We start from the raw sequence: 17619 nt of genomic DNA, 5'->3' as shown, positions 1-17619 counted from the left end.
CTAAAGGAAGTCGGTCTTGAATATTCATTGGAAGGACTGATGCTGAAGCTGAAACTCCAATCCTTTGGCCACCTGATGCGAAGAACTGACACATTGGAAAAGACCCTGATGCTGGGAGAGATTGAGGGCAGGAGAAGGGGATGACAGAGGAAGAGATGGTTGGATGGCATCACTGACTCAAGGGACATGAGTTTGAGCAAGCTCTAGGAGTTGGTGATGGACTGGGAAGCCTGGCTTCCTTCCTGCAGTCCATGGGGTCACAAAGAATCGGACACAACTGAGCAACTGAACTGAACTGAAAGTAAAGAAAGAAAAGTGAAGTTGCTCAGTTTTGTCTGACTCTTTATGACCCCCATGAACTGTAGCCTATCAGGTTCCTCTGTCCATGGACTTTTCCAGGCAAGAGTACTTGAGGGGTTGCCATTTCCTTCTTCAGGGCATCTTCCCGACCCAGGGATTGAACCTGGGTCTCCTGCATTGCAGGCAGATGCCTTACTGTCTGAGCCACCAAGGAAGCTGAACTGAACTGATAGTCATTTATGAGCTGCAACAAAGTACTGAGCTGTGGTTAATAGTGTCTTCTTCCTCCCTTCCTTACTTCCTTTCCTCCCCTCCCTCTCCTTCTTCCTTCCTTTCCTCTTCATTCCTTTTTTCATTTTTCATTTTTTTCTCTCTCTCTTCCTTTCTTCCTTCCCCCCTTTTCTTCCTTCTAGAAGTGGTATGAGTTAACAAGTCTGAAACTACCTTCAGTGTATATTAGAAAGAACAAAGTGAAAGTCACTCAGTCGTGTCCAACTCTTTGCGACCTCATGGACTATAGCCCTCCAAGCTCCTCCATCCATGGGATTTTCCAGGCAAGAATACTGGAGTGGGTTGCCATTTCCTTCTCCAGGTCATTTTCCTGACCCAGGCGTTGAACCCAGGTTTCCTGTATTGCAGGCAGTCTCTACTGTTTGAGACACCAGGGAGATACTCAGTGAATATTCAGTCCAGTCACTCAGTCATGTCTGGCTCTTTGCGACCCCATGGACTGCAGTTCCCAGCCTTCCCTGTCCATAACCAAATCTCGGATCCTACTCAAACTCATGTCCACCACGTTGGTGATGCCATCCAACCATCTCATCCTCTGTCGTCTCCTCCTCCCACCTTCAATCTTTCCCAGCATCAGGATCTTTTCCAATGAGTCAGTTCTTCGCATCAGGTGGCCAAAGGATTGGAGTTTTAGCTTCAGAATCAGTCCTTCCAATGAATATTTAAGACTGATTTCCTTTAGGTTGGACTGGTTGGATCTCCTTGCAATCCAAGGGACTCTCAAGAATCATCTCCAACTCCACAGTTCAAAAGCATCAATTTTTCAGCACTCAGCTTTCTTTTTGGTCCAACTCTCACATCCATGCATGACTACTGGAAAAGCCATAGCTTTGACTAGACAGACCTTTGTTGGTAAAGTAATGTCTCTGCTTTTTTAATATTCTGCCTAGGTTGGTCATAGTTTTTCTTCCAAGGAGCAAGTGTATTTTAATTTCATGGCTGCACTCACCATCTGCAGTGATTTTGGAGCCCCCCAAAATAAAGTCTGTCAATACTGGAGTGGGTAGCCTTTTCCTTCTCCAGGGGAGCTTCCCAACCCAGGTATTGAACCCAGGTATCCCGCACTATAGGTGCATTCTTTACTAGCTGAGCCAAAAGGGAAGCCCAAGAATACTGGAGTGGGTAGCCTTTCCCTTCTCCAGGGGATCTTCCCAACTCAGGGATTGAACCCAAGTCTCCCACATTGCAGGTGGATTCTTTACCAACTGAGCTACCAGGGAAGCCCTCAGTGTATAAATGAATAAATGACTATATAAACCGAACAAAACAAGAACCATGTTTTTCATGGTTAAAGAGAGGATTTGCAACATGGTACAAAGGAAACCTGTAGTTTTGAATTACAATTAGAGACATAAACATAGACACATCGCACATTACAAAAAGATACATAAAGGCAGAGAGAGAGAGAAAGAAGTAAGTAAGTGGATGTAATGTTTGTATCCAACCAAATTTTGATTTTCAAATATCCTTCTTCCCTCAAATAAATGATGATTTCTCGGAGAAATAGTGAACCCAAGGCTGGATGAGGAAAATACAAAGTAAGGCTGAAATGTTTCGGTTTGAGAAAATGTAAGGAAACATGAAGGAAGAACGGGGCCATGTCAAAAGGACAAAGGAGACGATTTGAAGTTCTTACTTGACAAGTCTAGAAAAATGCGGGCATTAAAATAAATAATAGTAATAATAATAATATTTCTTTGAGGTTTTTTTTTTTTTTTTTTTGTGTGTGTGTGTGAAGGACTATCAATGCTTCAGGGAATTCAACTAAAATACAAAGAGAAATCTTGTTTAGAGGCTTACTCCCACCATTTATAGTCAATAGTCTCCAAGCTGTTTTTGGCCTAGGGTTGGGTGGGAGAAAACACTGCAAAAGAAGGCAAGTGCCAGAGTCACTCAATTTGTGTATGGGATTAAAATCTCGTTGAAAAGTGACATTACCCGAGACGTAGTCAAAATCTTTATGTAAGATTTTTGTTATATTCAATAACAGTTAAAAACACTGCAAGAAAGCAGTGTAAGAGAAACAGATCTCGAGGAATTTCATTACTAGTCTACCTTCTTGCAGTATCCATTTCCCCCCAAGCCTGTCAAGGAGTTCTAGTAAGTTTTTCTTTCTCCTAGCACTTTAATAGGGAGAAGGCAATGGCAACCCACTCCAGTACTCTTGCCTGGAAAATCCCATGGATGGAGGAGCCTGGTGGGCTTCAGTCCATGGGGTCGCGAAGAGTCAGATACGACTGAAGCAACTTAGCAGCAGCAGCACTTTAATAGCTTCAGTACCCTCAAAGAGGCTTGTTTAAGCTTGCTATTTCCAAGAATCAGAATAAGTGAATGTCCACAGGGATAGAGGGCAGTGGTTGTCAGACCAAAAATAAACAACAGTTTGTTTTCAGGCACAGCACCAACTGATATTTCTATGGCAATGCCTACAAAATACAGGATAAATAGGATGATAAAAGACACCAAAATCTTCATTGCTTTGATATGTGCTTCTGTACTGGGGTCTCTGAATCCTGTGGCATTCAATTGCATCCTCCTATTGTGCCTCCAAAGGGAAGTTATTAATAAGAAGCATGTAATCAGGCATAGTACAAAGATAAGAAGTGTTCCAATATTGAACAAAATATGATTTATAAAGTATCCACTTTCCTGCATGGTACTCAACCAGGTTGTGTTTCTGTTCTTCATAGTATCATTAAAAAAAGGTATTTCAATGTTTGGAAAAGTAAATAACCATGAAATGAGCAAACATCCCATTAGAAGAAGAAAAATCTTAGTGATGTGACCCTTCATCCAGAGAAAAATGCAGTGGGAAAAGTTGGCTATCTTCAGAAAGTAGAAGATGCTGAGGCTGGTGGCAAACCAGACACTTGATTGATTCATAATTACCCATAAGTAAGCTATATATTGAATTAGATCACCAGACAAATACATATCTGAAGAAAACACTCTCACATATGCATCTGTAATTATTATCCATATCAGACAAAATCTGGAAGAGGCTAAGCCAATGAGAATAAGGCTGAGTGTAGAGATCTTCTTATTTTTCACACAGTCAATGCAGTTTACAAGTCCAATAAACCCATTCCCTAAAACCCCCAATACTGACTCACTTACTGCTACGAAAATGAGGAGGCCTTCCACTATAGTCAGCATGTCTGCCAATCCTTAATACTATTCCTGTTTCATTAATTTTCAATTACCTGCTGCATAAAAAGGCAGATATCACTGCTTTGTAGTAGAATGATTTTCTTCTCTTTCATTTCATAAAGACTTAAAAGCACACCAATTACTGGCTTAACATGGAATCCAAAACAGCTTGACAGAGACCCCTCCAGTTATGTCTATAAAATTTAGCTAGTCAATGTGTATCCTGACCTAATGCCTACCCACAATTTGTTAAGATGCAAATAAATGTTTCTGTTTCCTGAAATCTACTTGTCCTCCTGAGACTATTTTGCATTTATTACCCTGAATTGTCCAGTAGGAGTGCCAAACACATACTTACAGAAAAAAGAGCACAATAGATAATTGAAATTTATCATTTTCAATGTCAACTTTGATACCATTTATATTGTGTTAATAATGATAGCTTAGATATAGAGAGTAAAAACAGTGTGTAGATGAGATGGATGAATTTAGCCATTGTAGACACAAGTTGCTTCTTTGAAAATATCAATAAAGTTGATTAGCATGACCAAAGCGTCATGTTAACTAACAGGCTTCCTAGGTGGCTTCATGATTAAAAATGTGCCTGGCAATGCAGGAGACAGAATACACGGGCTTGATCCCTGGGTTGTGAAGATTCCCTGAAGAAGGAAATGGGAGCCCACTCTAGTATTCTTGCCTGGAGAAATCCATGGAAAGCTGAGCCTGGAGGGTTATAGTTCATGGGGACACAAAGAATCAGTCGCAACTTAACACACTTAAGTGTGCTAAGAAGAAAAAAAAAAAAGGCCAGAAGTGAAATGTGGTATCATAACTGATCCCATTGCCTTTTAAAGGAATATTATGAGCAATTTATGTCCCCATTTTGAAAAATTAGATGAAGTGTATCAATTCTTTGAAAAACACCAATTGTCAAAACTCACACAAGAAGAAATAGGAATGTGAATAGACCTAAACATGTCAATGTATGGAAAAACCAATACAATATTGTAAAGTAATTAGCCTCCAATTAAAATAAATAAATTAAAAAATAAAAAAATAAAATGAAGGGTTAATCAATGTACTTCCAGAACAGAAAACAACAGGTCCAGGTGGAGTCACCGGTAAATAGTCATAAACCTTAAAGAAATAGTAATTCTCTCCAGTCTCTTTCAAAGGATAGAAGCAGAGGGAATGATTTCCAACTCATTCTAAGTTCAGTATTGCCCTAATACCAAAATCAGACATAGACATTACTAGAAGAGAAAACTACAGACCAATATCTCTCATGACCACAGATGTGAAAATTCTCAATGCAATATTAACCAAATTAATCCAAAAACATATAAAAAACATATAGCACAAACCAATGGCATTTAGGCTGAATATAGAAATCTGGTTCAAAATTTGAAAATAAAACCGGCCCAATTTTAACTAGGTTTCTTATCTACTTTTTGTTGAGTATCATGAATTCTTTTTATACTCTGGATGATAGTCATTCGTGTCTTTTGCAAATATTTTAACCAGTCTGTGTCTTTCCTTTTTCTTGACTGTGCCTCTTGCAAAGCAGAGAGAAAAAAATAGACCCAGTTGCCGTTGGCAATTATCTTGTAACCCCCAAAGACAGGAAGTCTAGGATGAAGGCCACCAAAATAGAAGAAAATAACCTGAGTCCTTGGTCATGGCCTGGAACCTTCTCCCCTTTAGATGACTAGGTAAATGAAATAATTAATTTCCTTAGAGTTTACACTAGTTTGAGACAAGATTTTTTTAATTTATATTTTTATTGAAGGATAATTGCTGTACAGAATTTTGATGTTTTCTGTCAAACCTCAACATGAATCAGCCATAGGTATATATATATCCCCTCCCTTTTGAACCTCCCTCCCATCTGTCCCCATCCCACCCCTCTAGGTTGATACAGAGTCCCTCTTGGAGTTTCCTGAGCCACACAGCAAATTCCCCTTGGCTATCTATTTCACATATGGTGATGTAAGTTTCCATGTTACTCTTTCCATACAGCTCACCCTCTGTTCCCCTCTCCCCATGTCCACAGGTCTATTCTCTGTCTGCTTCTCCATTGCTGCCCTGCAAATAAGTTCTTCAGTACCATTTTTCTAGATTCCGTATATGTGCATTAGAATACGATATTTAACTTTCTCTTTCTGACTCACTTCACTCTGTATAATAGGGTCTAGGTTCATCCAACTCATCAGAACTGACCCAAATGTATTCGTTTTTACGGCTGAGTAATATTCTATTGTATATGTGCCACAACTTCTTTATCCATTCATCTGTCAATGGATACCTAGGTGGCTTCCATGTGCTAGCTATTGTAAATAGTGCTGCAGTGAACAGTAGGATACATGTGTCTTTTTCAATTTTGGTTTTCTCATGGTATATGCCTAGGAGTGGTATTGCTGGGTCATGTGGTGGTTTTATTCCTAGTTTTTTAAGGCATCTCCATACCATCTTCCATAGTGGCTGTATCAATTTACATTCCCACCAATAGTGCAAAAGCATTCCTTTTTGTCCGTACCCTTTCCAGCATTTATTGTTCATAGACTTTTTGATGATGGCTATTCTGACCAGTGTGAGGTGATGTCTCATTGTAATTTTGACTTACATTTTTTTAATATTGAGTGATGTTGAGCCTCTTTTCATGTGCTTGATAGCCATCTGTATGTCTTCTTTGGAGAAGTGTCTGTTTAGGTCTTTAATCATCAAAAGCTTCTTGACTAATATAGCTCCTTCAAATATTGTTAATACATACATATTTCCAGGGACTGGCTCATCCTGTGTATAATAAAGTTCAATATTTCATATCACCTTAAGAATATTAACAATTAATGAAAAATTCTTTTACAAACATTTGTTTATTCACTTATTTATTTGTTTAGCTGGGTCTTAGTTGCATATGCAGGGTCTTTGTTGTATCATGTGGTATCTTTCCTTGTGGCACAGGACTCTTTAGCTGTGTTGCTCAGATTTAGTTGCTCCACAGCCTAAGGGATCTTAGTGCCCTAACTAGGGATGGAACCTGTGTCCTCTGTATTGCAAGGTGGATTTTTACTGGGCCACTAGGGAAGGCCCTGATACTTGTTTTTATTTGTGGAAACTTCCCTCATGATATAAGGTTAATATAAATGGAAACGTGTCACCTTTCCCAATCAATCTAGCGATACTGATTAAACTCTAACCTCATCCAATAAATAGGAAAATATGTCATTTCTTTACACTGTGTAGTTTTAATAAATATTTCAATGATTTATACTTACCTGAATATTCCCATTTTTTTTTCTGGTTAAAGGAGCATTTTATTTTGGCATCTTTAACAAAGCCCTTAGATGTTCTCTATTCTCTTTTGAAATAAATCTCACTTCCAGAGTAACATCACAAACTAAGAGGTGAATGTCACATACTAGCACAAAGAGATTTCCTTTTCACCAGGAACAAAAATTTCACGCAAAGAAGTTAACACTTTCACGGTAAATAAATTCCAGGCATCAGAAAACTATTTTGGAAAGCAAATATTTTAAGCAGCTATTAAAGGCTATTCAAGAGAGTCATGAGCTATGAAGAAACTTGGAAATCACTAAAAAGCCTTTTAAAAAGAATCACTGTCATTATTTTGCTCTATAACTTTGACTTTCACAAGCTATATGGAAAAAGAATATACTGTTCTCTAATATGTGTCTTTTCAACTATGGTTTCCTCAGGGTATTGCCCAGTAGTGGGATTGTTGGGTCATTTGGTAGTTTTATTCCTAGTTTTTTTTAGGGTACCGTCTTCCATAGTGGCTGGATCAATTTACATTCCCACCAACCGCGCAAGAGGAGTCCCTTTACTGCACATCCTCTCCAGCACCTGCTGTTTGTGTACTTTTTGATGATCACCATTCTTACCATTCTGTGTGAGGTGATATCTCATTATAGTTTTGATTTGCATTTCTCTAATAATGAGCAATGTTGAGTTCTTTTCATGTATTTTTTAGTCATCTGTATGTCTTCTTTGGAGAAATGTCTGTTTAGGTCTTTTGTACACTTTTCGACTGGGTTGTTAGCTTTTCTGGTGTTGAGTTGTATGAGCTGCTTGTATAGTTTGAAAATTAATCCTTTGTCAATTGTTTAATTTGCTATTATTTTCTCCCATCTGAGGGTTGTCTTTTCACCTTATTTATAGCTTCCTCTGCCGTGCAAAATCTTTTAAATTTAATTAGGTCCCACTTGTTTATTTGTGTTTTTATTTCCATTATTCTAGGAGGTGGGTCATGGAGGATCTTCCTATGATATATATCGTAGTCTTCTGCCTATATTTTCCTCTGTGAGTTTTATAGTTTCTGGTCTACCATTTAATCCATTTTGAGTTTATCTTTGTGTATGGTGTTAGGAAGTGTTCTAATTTCATTCTTTTAAATGTAGTTGTCCAGTTCTCCCAGTATCACTGAAAAATGCTTTTTTATTAATTGTAGGTTAAAGTTCTAAATGACTTTATATTTGAACCTTGGTTTTAATATTGATAATTATATACCATAATGTATTGTATCTCAGCATCTCTTGCCGTGTGTTCATTTGTATGAATATGCTCTTATTTCATTCAACTTCTTTTTTTTGTGGGGAGGTTGCTCCTTTGCAATTTTACTTTCTATATTTTGATTTTTGTTATATGTTCCCTCCTCTTTTATATAACTATTTTCTTGAATTTTATGGAAAATATTTAATACAATTACCCAAGAATTCTTGTGTTCTGCAGTGACTCTTTTTTAACATTGTGTCTTTCATTCCCCTCTGTGCTAAATATTGTTTTGTTGCTTAAAGCTTTGTTGGTTTTCTTTTACTTAGCTTACCAGTATGAAAGAGTAAGCATTCAAATTAGGCCAGCAAATTTCCCCTGAAACCAGAGTGGATTTTATGTTTTATTTTTACAATAATTTAGATTATCCCTCTATTATAAACTTAGACCGATAATTAAATTGCTACTCAGCAATCCAGGAGAGCCAAGGAGAATTGGTTCTCTTGGAAATTGCAATAGGGAAAATTCTCTTCCATCTTATCTCCTTGTTTTTAAGAATTTTCTCAGATATGCATGACAGGTGCTAGACTAAATGCAACCCAGTTTTTCTCCAAACAGAGAAATGGTTTGGGGGTATCTTACTCCTATGGGATATACTTCCTCCCATCAACATGGAGCATTAATTTAGAACAACACAGCCTTGGGATAGTATCTCATCTGATCAGGAGGTTCTGCAATGCTCACTGTGGAGCTCTCACACAATTGACTCATTCAACACTCTTGGCTACCTTGATAACTATTTTTTCAAAACAACCTCTGCTGCTTTGCTATTCACTGACACCACCTGAACTCTAGAAACAGACAAAGATGCCACTGATGATGTAGGAGTTCTTCATTTGCAGCTATAGAAAATGCTGTTGTGAAACTGCCCCCAGCTTCAGCCATCAATCTCCCAAGGCCAGGGTCTGTTCCAAGGAAGTGAAGGTATTGCCAGCAGACACCTAGATGTCTTTCCACTGTCATTTTCAATAGGAATTCAGGCTTTTGCTTACTCCTAAGGATGAGTTCCTATATTCCTAAAGATAATATAATGTTCTAAAATATCTCCTAGGAGGATTACGGTAGAGGATTTTCCAGGCAGTGATTATATTTATGGTAACCTTGTATGAGGAGCTATGGATAAAGGGTAGGTCTACATGGATAGAAGCATACAGGCCTCACTTGATGAAGTGGGTCACAGGTCATTGTACAGACACAGTTGTTGCCAGGGTTTCAAGATACCAGTTTAGGGTTTAAATTCCGCAAAAGTGAGGTCAAAGTGAAGTTGCTCAGTTGTGTTCGACTCTTTACGACCCCATGAACTGTAGCCTGTCAGGCTTTTTCATCCATGGAATTTTCCAGGCAAAGATAATGGAGTGGGTTGCCATTTCCTTCTCCAGGGGATCTTCCCGACCCAGGGATTGAACCCGGGTCTCCCACACTGCAGGCTGACTCTTTACCATCTGAGCCACCAGGGAAGCTTAAACTCCACAAGGGAAGCTCTTAAACTCTACAGTTTTCCCTTAATTTATAGCACAACATATTTTGAGTTATTTTTTTTATCTTCTATGTTTTTACTTTCCTTATAGCAGATTTTGTTTCAGAGTGATTAAATGTGCTTCATTCCTGGCCCCAACACCTTATTGTCACTTTCAGAAACTTTGCAATTTTTATTAAACAAAAAGATCAAGAAAATATATCTTCTTTTATTTCTGCAATAATTAAAAATCATAATTTCCTTACAATTTTAGAGTTCTCTTTGTATTGAATATAAATTACAGCATGACCCACTGATTAAGTAGATTTATTTAAAATTTAACCTTCATACATTTTTTCTTCTTCCTTAAAAAGAAATGCTATATTAATAAAATGTTTCATAAAGCAGTGTAGCAGACTAACAATAACAGAATCAAGAGCTAATAAAAGAGGTTTAATTCATTCTTTTTCATCCATTCATCTATTTTTTTGAGCCAAAAGATTTGAGTTTGAATCCCCATGTTAACACCTTAGAGAGAGGTCACTTATATATGAAGACCATCAGAATTTTCATCAGAGAAAATGGTATAATAAGTATTTTGTAGAAATTTCTGAGGCTTAAATTAAATAACTATATCAAATTGCCAAGGATAGTTCATGGAATCCAAGGAAGCATTTTCTCTTATGTCAATAGTCTGGTCGATGAAAATTTTTTAAAAAAACTTCTATCCAATACAATATGAAAGCAATGGGAGAATGTAGGAGCTCCTAAATTACTTGTTTTCTTCAGAGCATCAATGGTTCCCCACCAGTTCTTCCATGCTGTGAAGAATTACAATCCCTTGATACAGGATTCAATTTGCCTTAGCAGATTCACCGAAACCGGTCTCAGTTTTCTGCTCCCCAGAATCAAAATAAAAGGGTGAATTGAAGGATAGAGAAATGCTACAGTTTGAATAGCAATAGAAGTCATGTCATTTTGTAGTGTGAAGTAGGACCAAGTTAACATGAATGTAGCCAACCAGTGCACAACTAAGAAAATGATGAAAGAAGTCAAAGTATTTCTGGCTCTCACAAGAACCGCCGTGTTCAGGTCTCTGGATCCTTTGGCATGACGTGTCATCTGCCTGGTATGTCTCCACAAGGCAAATATTAACAGGAAAAATAAAATGAGTGACACAGCCAAGGGGATGAGAGATCCCAGGAGGACGAGAATTTCACTGCTATAGTTCTGTGTTTTATGCATGCATTTTTTCCAAGTCAAGTTGCTTTCTATTTCTAAATGGTCACTGACCCTGAGAGCATTGAATTTTATGCTCAGAAGATTAAAAATCAAAGAGAGACAGAATCCCAACAAAATGGTGAAAACAACTCTATTTCTTCTCCATTTTAGCCAGAGAAAGAAGGGGTGGGAAAAACTAGATAGTTTGAGGAAGTAGAAGATGCTGAGGCAGGCAGCACACCAGGTACCTAAGGAATTGCTCAGATTCCAGAGGAAATCAAAAGTTACTTCTATTACCCGGAGACTATCTAATATTTCTGGATGGAACACTATTCTAATGCCATCCAGGAGAAGTGTGAACATCATACCAATTCTGGAGATGGCCAAGCATGTGAAGATGAAGTCAAGCAAGGAGATATTCTTGCTTTTGAGAGAGTCAGCACAGAGTACTAGTGCAATGAATCCATTTCCGCAAATTCCTGTTATAAATTCTGAGATTTCAATGATCAAAAAAACATATTTGATGACATTTGACATGCCTGCAGAAGTGAAATCCCAGTTACTTCGGTCACTGATGACAGAGAGTCTTCCAAATGATATTTTGAAAATGGTATAACAGTTGAGAATGCTCTTGTTCAGGCTTGTAGTTTGGAGTTTGTTTTAGTCTAGAATAAAAATCCCACTTTGACCAGAGAAAATGAGTATCTTCCTAAAAAACACTTTCACATGTGAAAACCCTTTAGACTGCAATCTTCCTGTATGAGCTCAATGCTACATGACTCTTTTTACCATTGTCACAGGCTGAATTCTTCATCTATGAGTTTGACTGAAGGTGAAGTCATATTTGCTAACTTGCAAATAAGGAGAAGATTTTATGACACTGTGTTGTGATTTCTTCTTCCTCAAGCAGGAAATTTTACATGGAGTCAGGTCAGAATTTAAATGAACAAATTACCTCCCCACATTTACCAATTTTCTTGTAAATTTTGATTTCTGAGATTGAGTATGGCTAGGATCCTGAATTCTTAACTGGCTGTTGTTTTAACTCAGGATTCTAAGGCTTAGCTTTTATAAACATCAGGTTCAGCATTTGTAAATTCTTTATTCTTACTTTCACTCTCTAGTGTTTCCTATTTAGGGAAAGGTTGCATCAAGCCTGAGCTCCACACCACCTCACTCCTGGCCCACAGAATTCTCTGTTGAATTCTAGGATCTTATGTACAAAGCACTTAAGAGGAAAAACAGGAAGACGCTCTTATGTCTCCAGGGCCTTTTTCTTTCTGCTATGTTGTATCCTCATTTCAGTGAACTTCCAAGCTGACAAGATTCTCAGGCCTTACTCGAGTAGATTAGAATTTTGGGAAGATGGAAGCAAACTTCAAGGAGGAAACTATTGGCCCCTAATAAGCTTTAACCCTTATTAGAATGACTTAACAGGTGCAATTATGTCTTCCTCCAAAAGGTATATCCAAGCACTGTGAATGTGTTCTTATTTGGAGAAGGGGTCTAGACAAATGTAGGATTTGAGTGAAATCTAAATATAATGGCTGGTATCCTTAGAAGGGAAAAGAAGATTCCACATACAGAAGGAAGAAGGTCATGTGCAACTGGAGGCAGGGATCGGCTTTACTATTGCTATTATATAAGGAATATCAGGGTGCAGCAGAAGGTGGAAAAGGCAAGAAACGATTATTCTCTAGAGCCTTCAGTGAGAGTATATTCCTACTGATTCCTTCATTTCAGACTTCTAAACTCCGGAACTCTGAAGAGCAAATTTCTGTTTTCTAGTGGCACCAAATATGTGATAATTTCTTATGGTCAGTCTTGGAAAAATAATTCAGTTGTTTCTATTATTTTGAGATTTAATAAAATCTTAAGTGAGGAGCTTAATGAAATTTTACTAACTTCATACATCCCTATAACCATGGCCCAGAACAAGAAACAGACACAATCAACTCCCCAGAAGAAAACATCTTTCCCCTTTTAGCTACAATCTCACAATCTCCCACTTTTTTTTAGTATTTATGTGTAAGAACTCAAAGACAACATAAATTTGCTTTTCTTCATTTAAGATTCACCTTAAAGATTCTGTAAGATTCACTCTGTAAGATTCATCTTTCCATATGGTTGTAGCTCATTTGTTCTCACTGCTATCCTGTACAGCCAAGGAAGCCTGTCTTTTTGTCAGTGAGGGAAGGAGCTATGCATTGTTGAACTGTCTAACTTCTCTGGCATAATCTTAAATTTTTTCTTCTGTTTTTTTTTTCCCCACTCGGCTTCTGTAGGGTATTTCTTTGCTCTTTGTTTCCCTGTCCTCTCCAAAAGCAGTCTTCATGAGACTGTCTTTCAAACTTTGCACACTCACAGCTTCCTTTGGTATAGTCCATGCTGTGAATTGCAGGATCCTTTTTCAGTGTTTTCACAATTATCATTAATATTTTTTTCTTCCTAGAGTGATTTTAATCATCTTAAATCCTCACTTTGCACTGATATCTTTCACACAATTTTTTCCAAAAATGTCTCATGCCACCAACACTACCATGAAAATCCATAAGGGGATACAGCAGAAGCTGGTTCATCTTCATCTTGTTTTTGACTCACAGCCTTTTCCATTCTTTGTGATAAATCGGTAACCTACTGAGTACACTGGATTTCTGAGTTCCATGAGCCACTGTAACAAATTAACCAAACCCAAGTAGAGAGTTAGTGGAGCCTCAGACTTATAGCCAGTAAGTCAAAAGCACAGATAACAGCCTGGGCTTGCAATTGGTAACTCCAGTGGGGGTATTCTTGTGAGACTGAGCCCTCCACCTATGGAATTTGATGCTATCTTCAGGTAGGTAGTGCCAGGGTTGAATTAATTTCTTGGTGACTCCCATTAGAACCGGGTGTCAGAATCAATATATGTGTGTACAAGGTTATTCATAGCAATGTTGTTTGTAATTGCAAAATACCAGAAATATACACAGAACCTGTTCAATCAAATCTGGTACATTCAAATGATGGAATACTAAAAAGGTATGAAAGAGAATGAGAAACAATTTCAGAAATGGATGGAATGATTTCTAACATATTGTAAAAGAAAAGAGTAAACTGGAAAGTGTCTTTTATGTAAGAAATATGAAAAAAAATTAGTATGTGCATACTTGTTTATTTTTTCAAAAATAAAAATAGGAGGAAGAAAGCAAAATTAATGGAATTTATTATCTACAGTGGAGAAGGAAATGTCAACCCATTCCAGTATTCTTGCCTGGGAAATTCCATGGACAGAGGAGCCTGGAGGGCTATAGTCCATGGGGTCTCAAAGAGTTGGCAACTACTAAGCAACTGAACACATTTTATCTGTAAGGAGTAATTTAAAATGAGATGGATGTTATAAGGGATGAATGATAATATTCTCAGGATGGTTTTGATTATGTTTGACTCTTGAAATAATGTTGATATTTTAAATTAAAAAATAAAATAAGGACTGGGGAAAAATCCTACAACTGAATAAAATAAAAAAAAACCCACCTTCACTTAAAAAAAGAATACTATAACCATGCTAAAGGTAAAGAAAGAAAACTAACCAAAACAACTTTGAAACACGGTATTTTGACAGTTACGCCCTGATTCAGGCAAACATGAGCTGTAACAGAGTACTGAGCTGTGGTTAACAGTGTCTTCTTCGTCCCTCCCTCTCTCTCTCCCTCGCTTCCTCCCTCCTTTCTTTCTTTCTTTCTCTTCTTTTCTATATGTGAATTAACAAGTCTGAAATTACTTTCAGTGTATCCTGTGTGTGCATGCTCAGTTGCTTAGTCGTGTCTAACTCTGTGCAACCATATGGACTGTAGCCTGCCAGGCTCTTCTGTCCATGGAATTTTTCAGGCAAGAACACTGGAGCGGGTTGCCATTTCCTCCTCCAGGGGATCGTCCTGACCCAGGAATCGAACCCGCATCTCTTGTGTCTCCTGCACAAGAGGTTCTTTACCACTAGACCACCTGGGAAGCCCTCAGTGTTTCTTCAGTTCAGTTCAGTTCAGTTCAGTTCAGTCTCTCAATCGTGTTTGACTCTCTGCGACCCCATGCCTCCCTGTCCATCACCAACTCCCGGAGTTCACCCAAACTCATGTCCATAGAGTCGGTGATGCCATCCAGCCATCTCATTCTCTGTCGTCCCCTTCTCCTCCAGCCCCCAACCTTTCCCAGCATCAGAGTCTTTTCCAGTGAGTCAACTCGTCGCATGAGGTGGCCAAAGTATTGCAGTTTCAGCTTTAGCATCAGTCCCTCCAAACACCCAGGATTGATCTCCTCTAGAATGGACTGGTTGGATCTCCTTGCAGTGTTTCTTAGGACTGAACAAATGAGTAAACACACTAATAAAGGTGTGAACCATTTTTTTCACTACTGAAGACAGGATTTACATCGTGGAAAGACGGAAGCCTGTAATTTTGAAGTGGAATTAACGATATTAGTATAAATACGCAATGTATTATACATATCGAGAGGAGAGACAGAAACAGAACTAAATAAGTTTGTAGAAAGTTTGTGTCCAACCAAATCTTGCTTTTCAAATACCTGGCTACATTAAAAGAAATGAAGACAACTTGGGGAAAGAGTGAATCCAGGCTGAATGACACAGACTACACAGCGAACCTGAAATATTTTGTTGTGTAAGAATGTAAAGAAAGATGAGTAGAAGCATGGGGACATGTCAAAATGACACAGAAGCCAACCTGAGTGATTCTTACTGGACAAATCTGGAGGAATGTAGGCATTAATATAAATTTAAAAATAGTAATATAACAACAACAATAATAATATTTCTTTGAATATCTTGCTGAAGATACTGCCAAGATATCTCTATCACTATTTCAGAGAACTCAGGTAAAACGAAGTGAGAAATCTTGTTTTAGAGAATTACTCCATCCATCAACATCTTTATAGTAAATACTCTCTAATCCTCTGGAGCTGATGGATGCAGGAAGAAGCAATTGCAAGAGAGGGAAGCTGATGGAGCCATTAGATTTGGGTGTGGGGTTAAAATCTCCTTGAAGAGTGAAACTCCCTGAGATGTAGTCAGGATCACTGTGGAAGGTTGTGGTGATGTTCAGTAATACAGTTGAAACCAAAGCAAGAAAGCAGTGTCAGTGAAACAGATCTTCAGGGGCTTTCTTCACTTGATTACTTTATTGGAATGTCCATTTCTCCAAACAAGCCTGTCAAGGAGTTCTAGGAATTTTCTCTTTTTCCCAGCACTTTAATGACTTCAGTACCCTCAAAGAGGCTTGCTTGAGCTTTCTATTTACTAGAATTAGGATAAGCGAGTGACCCCAGAGATAGAGGACTGTGGTTGCCATACCAAAAATAAACAGCAGTTTGTTTTCAGGCATTGTCACACTTGATATTTGTATGGCTGTGCCTACAAAATTCAAGATAAAGAGGATGATAAAAGACACCAGGGCTTTCATTGCTTTGATATGTGCTTCTGTACTGGGATCTCTGAATCCTGTGGCATTCAATTGCATCCTCCTGTTGTGTCTCCAAAGAGAAGTGAGCAACAAGACGCATGTAATCAGGCATAGTATAAAAAGGAGAATGACACCAAGATGGAGCCAAATTTGTTTTCCAAAGAGTTCACCTTTATACATATCCATTGACCAGACTGTGCTTTTATTTTTCCTTCTATTATCATTAACAATCTTCACAAAATGTGGAAAAGTAACTAACCATGAAATAAGCAAGCATCCCAAAAGAAGGAAAAAAACCATGTTGAGTCTACCCTTCAACCAGAGAAAAATGCGGTGGGAAAAACTGGATATCTTCAGGAAATAGAAGATGCTGAGGCAGGTGGTAAACCAGATACTTGATTGATTCATAACTATCCATAAGTAACCATTATATTCAATTAGGTTCCCAGAGGAATGTACATCTGGAGAGAATAACTTTAAAAATCCATCAGTAACTATTGTCCATATCAGGCAAAATCTGGAAGTTGCTAAGCCAGTGAGAATAAAGCTGATAATAGAGATCTTCTTGTTTTTCATACAGTCAATGCAGCTTACAAGTCCAATAAATCCATTCCCTAAAAGTCCCAATATGGACTCACTAACTGCTACAAAAATGAGGAGACTTTCCATTATACTCAGCATGTCTGCCAATCCCTAATATTGTTTCTGTTCCATCAATTTTAAATTACCTGCTGCAGAACGAGGTATATATTGCTGCTCGATGGTAGAATGAATTTTTTTCCTTCATTTCATAAAGACGTAAAATGCCCCTGGATTACTGCCTTGGGATGGAATCCAAAACACCTTCACAGAAACCCCTCCAGTTATGTGTATAAAATTTAGCTAGTCTACAGAATGTGTGACCAGACTAAATGCCTAACCACTATTTGTTAAAGATGCAAATAAAAGTTTCTATTTCAGAGATTCTACCTGTCCTCCAGAGTCTATTTTGCATTTGTTACCCTGGATTGTGTAGTAGGAATGCCAAATATATGCCTACAGAACACTGAACACAATACAAACAAAAATTCGACTTCACCTTTTTCAGTGTCAACTGTAACATTGTCATTTATTTTCTGTTAATACTGGCAGTTTAGATATATAAAGCAAAAGTAGAAGAGATGGATGTATTTAGCCATTGTA

At 37.9% G+C, this 17619-nt stretch overlaps 2 protein-coding genes across 2 annotated transcripts; both read right to left on the bottom strand.

The window, feature by feature from the left end:
- Positions 1–2678: 2678 nt before the first annotated feature.
- On the bottom strand, positions 2679–3747 carry LOC129537141 (taste receptor type 2 member 10-like). The gene is made up of 2 exons (XM_055396498.1): positions 2849–3747; positions 2679–2709 (listed from the first exon to the last, which is right to left on the bottom strand). The coding sequence occupies exons 1-2, from the start codon at positions 3745–3747 to the stop codon at positions 2679–2681; spliced, it is 930 nt and encodes a 309-aa protein (XP_055252473.1).
- Positions 3748–16188: 12441 nt separating this feature from the next.
- LOC129537124 (taste receptor type 2 member 10-like) lies at positions 16189–17118 on the bottom strand. Its single transcript, XM_055396472.2, has one exon. The coding sequence runs from the start codon at positions 17116–17118 to the stop codon at positions 16189–16191; it is 930 nt and encodes a 309-aa protein (XP_055252447.2).
- Positions 17119–17619: the final 501 nt, after the last annotated feature.

This window comes from Moschus berezovskii, chromosome 6 (genome assembly GCF_049115385.1).
Source record: "Moschus berezovskii isolate FMDL1 chromosome 6, NW_MosBer_1.0, whole genome shotgun sequence".
NCBI classification, from domain to species: Eukaryota; Metazoa; Chordata; class Mammalia; order Artiodactyla; family Moschidae; genus Moschus; species Moschus berezovskii.
The sequence above is the reverse complement of the archived record's forward strand: the minus strand, read 5'-3'. Positions and strand labels throughout refer to the sequence as shown.

Bases quoted from the DNA above. Each gene is read 5' to 3' on its own strand.
- LOC129537141 (XM_055396498.1), bottom strand. From the start codon at position 3,747: ATGCTGACTATAGTGGAAGGCCTCCTCATTTTCGTAGCAGTAAGTGAG. The intron at 2,710-2,848 runs CTGCTGCTAAGT...ATTAAAGTGCTA, and splicing joins CTGAAGCTATTAAAGTGCTG to GGAGAAAGAAAAACTTACTA.
- LOC129537124 (XM_055396472.2), bottom strand. From the start codon at position 17,118: ATGCTGAGTATAATGGAAAGTCTCCTCATTTTTGTAGCAGTTAGTGAG.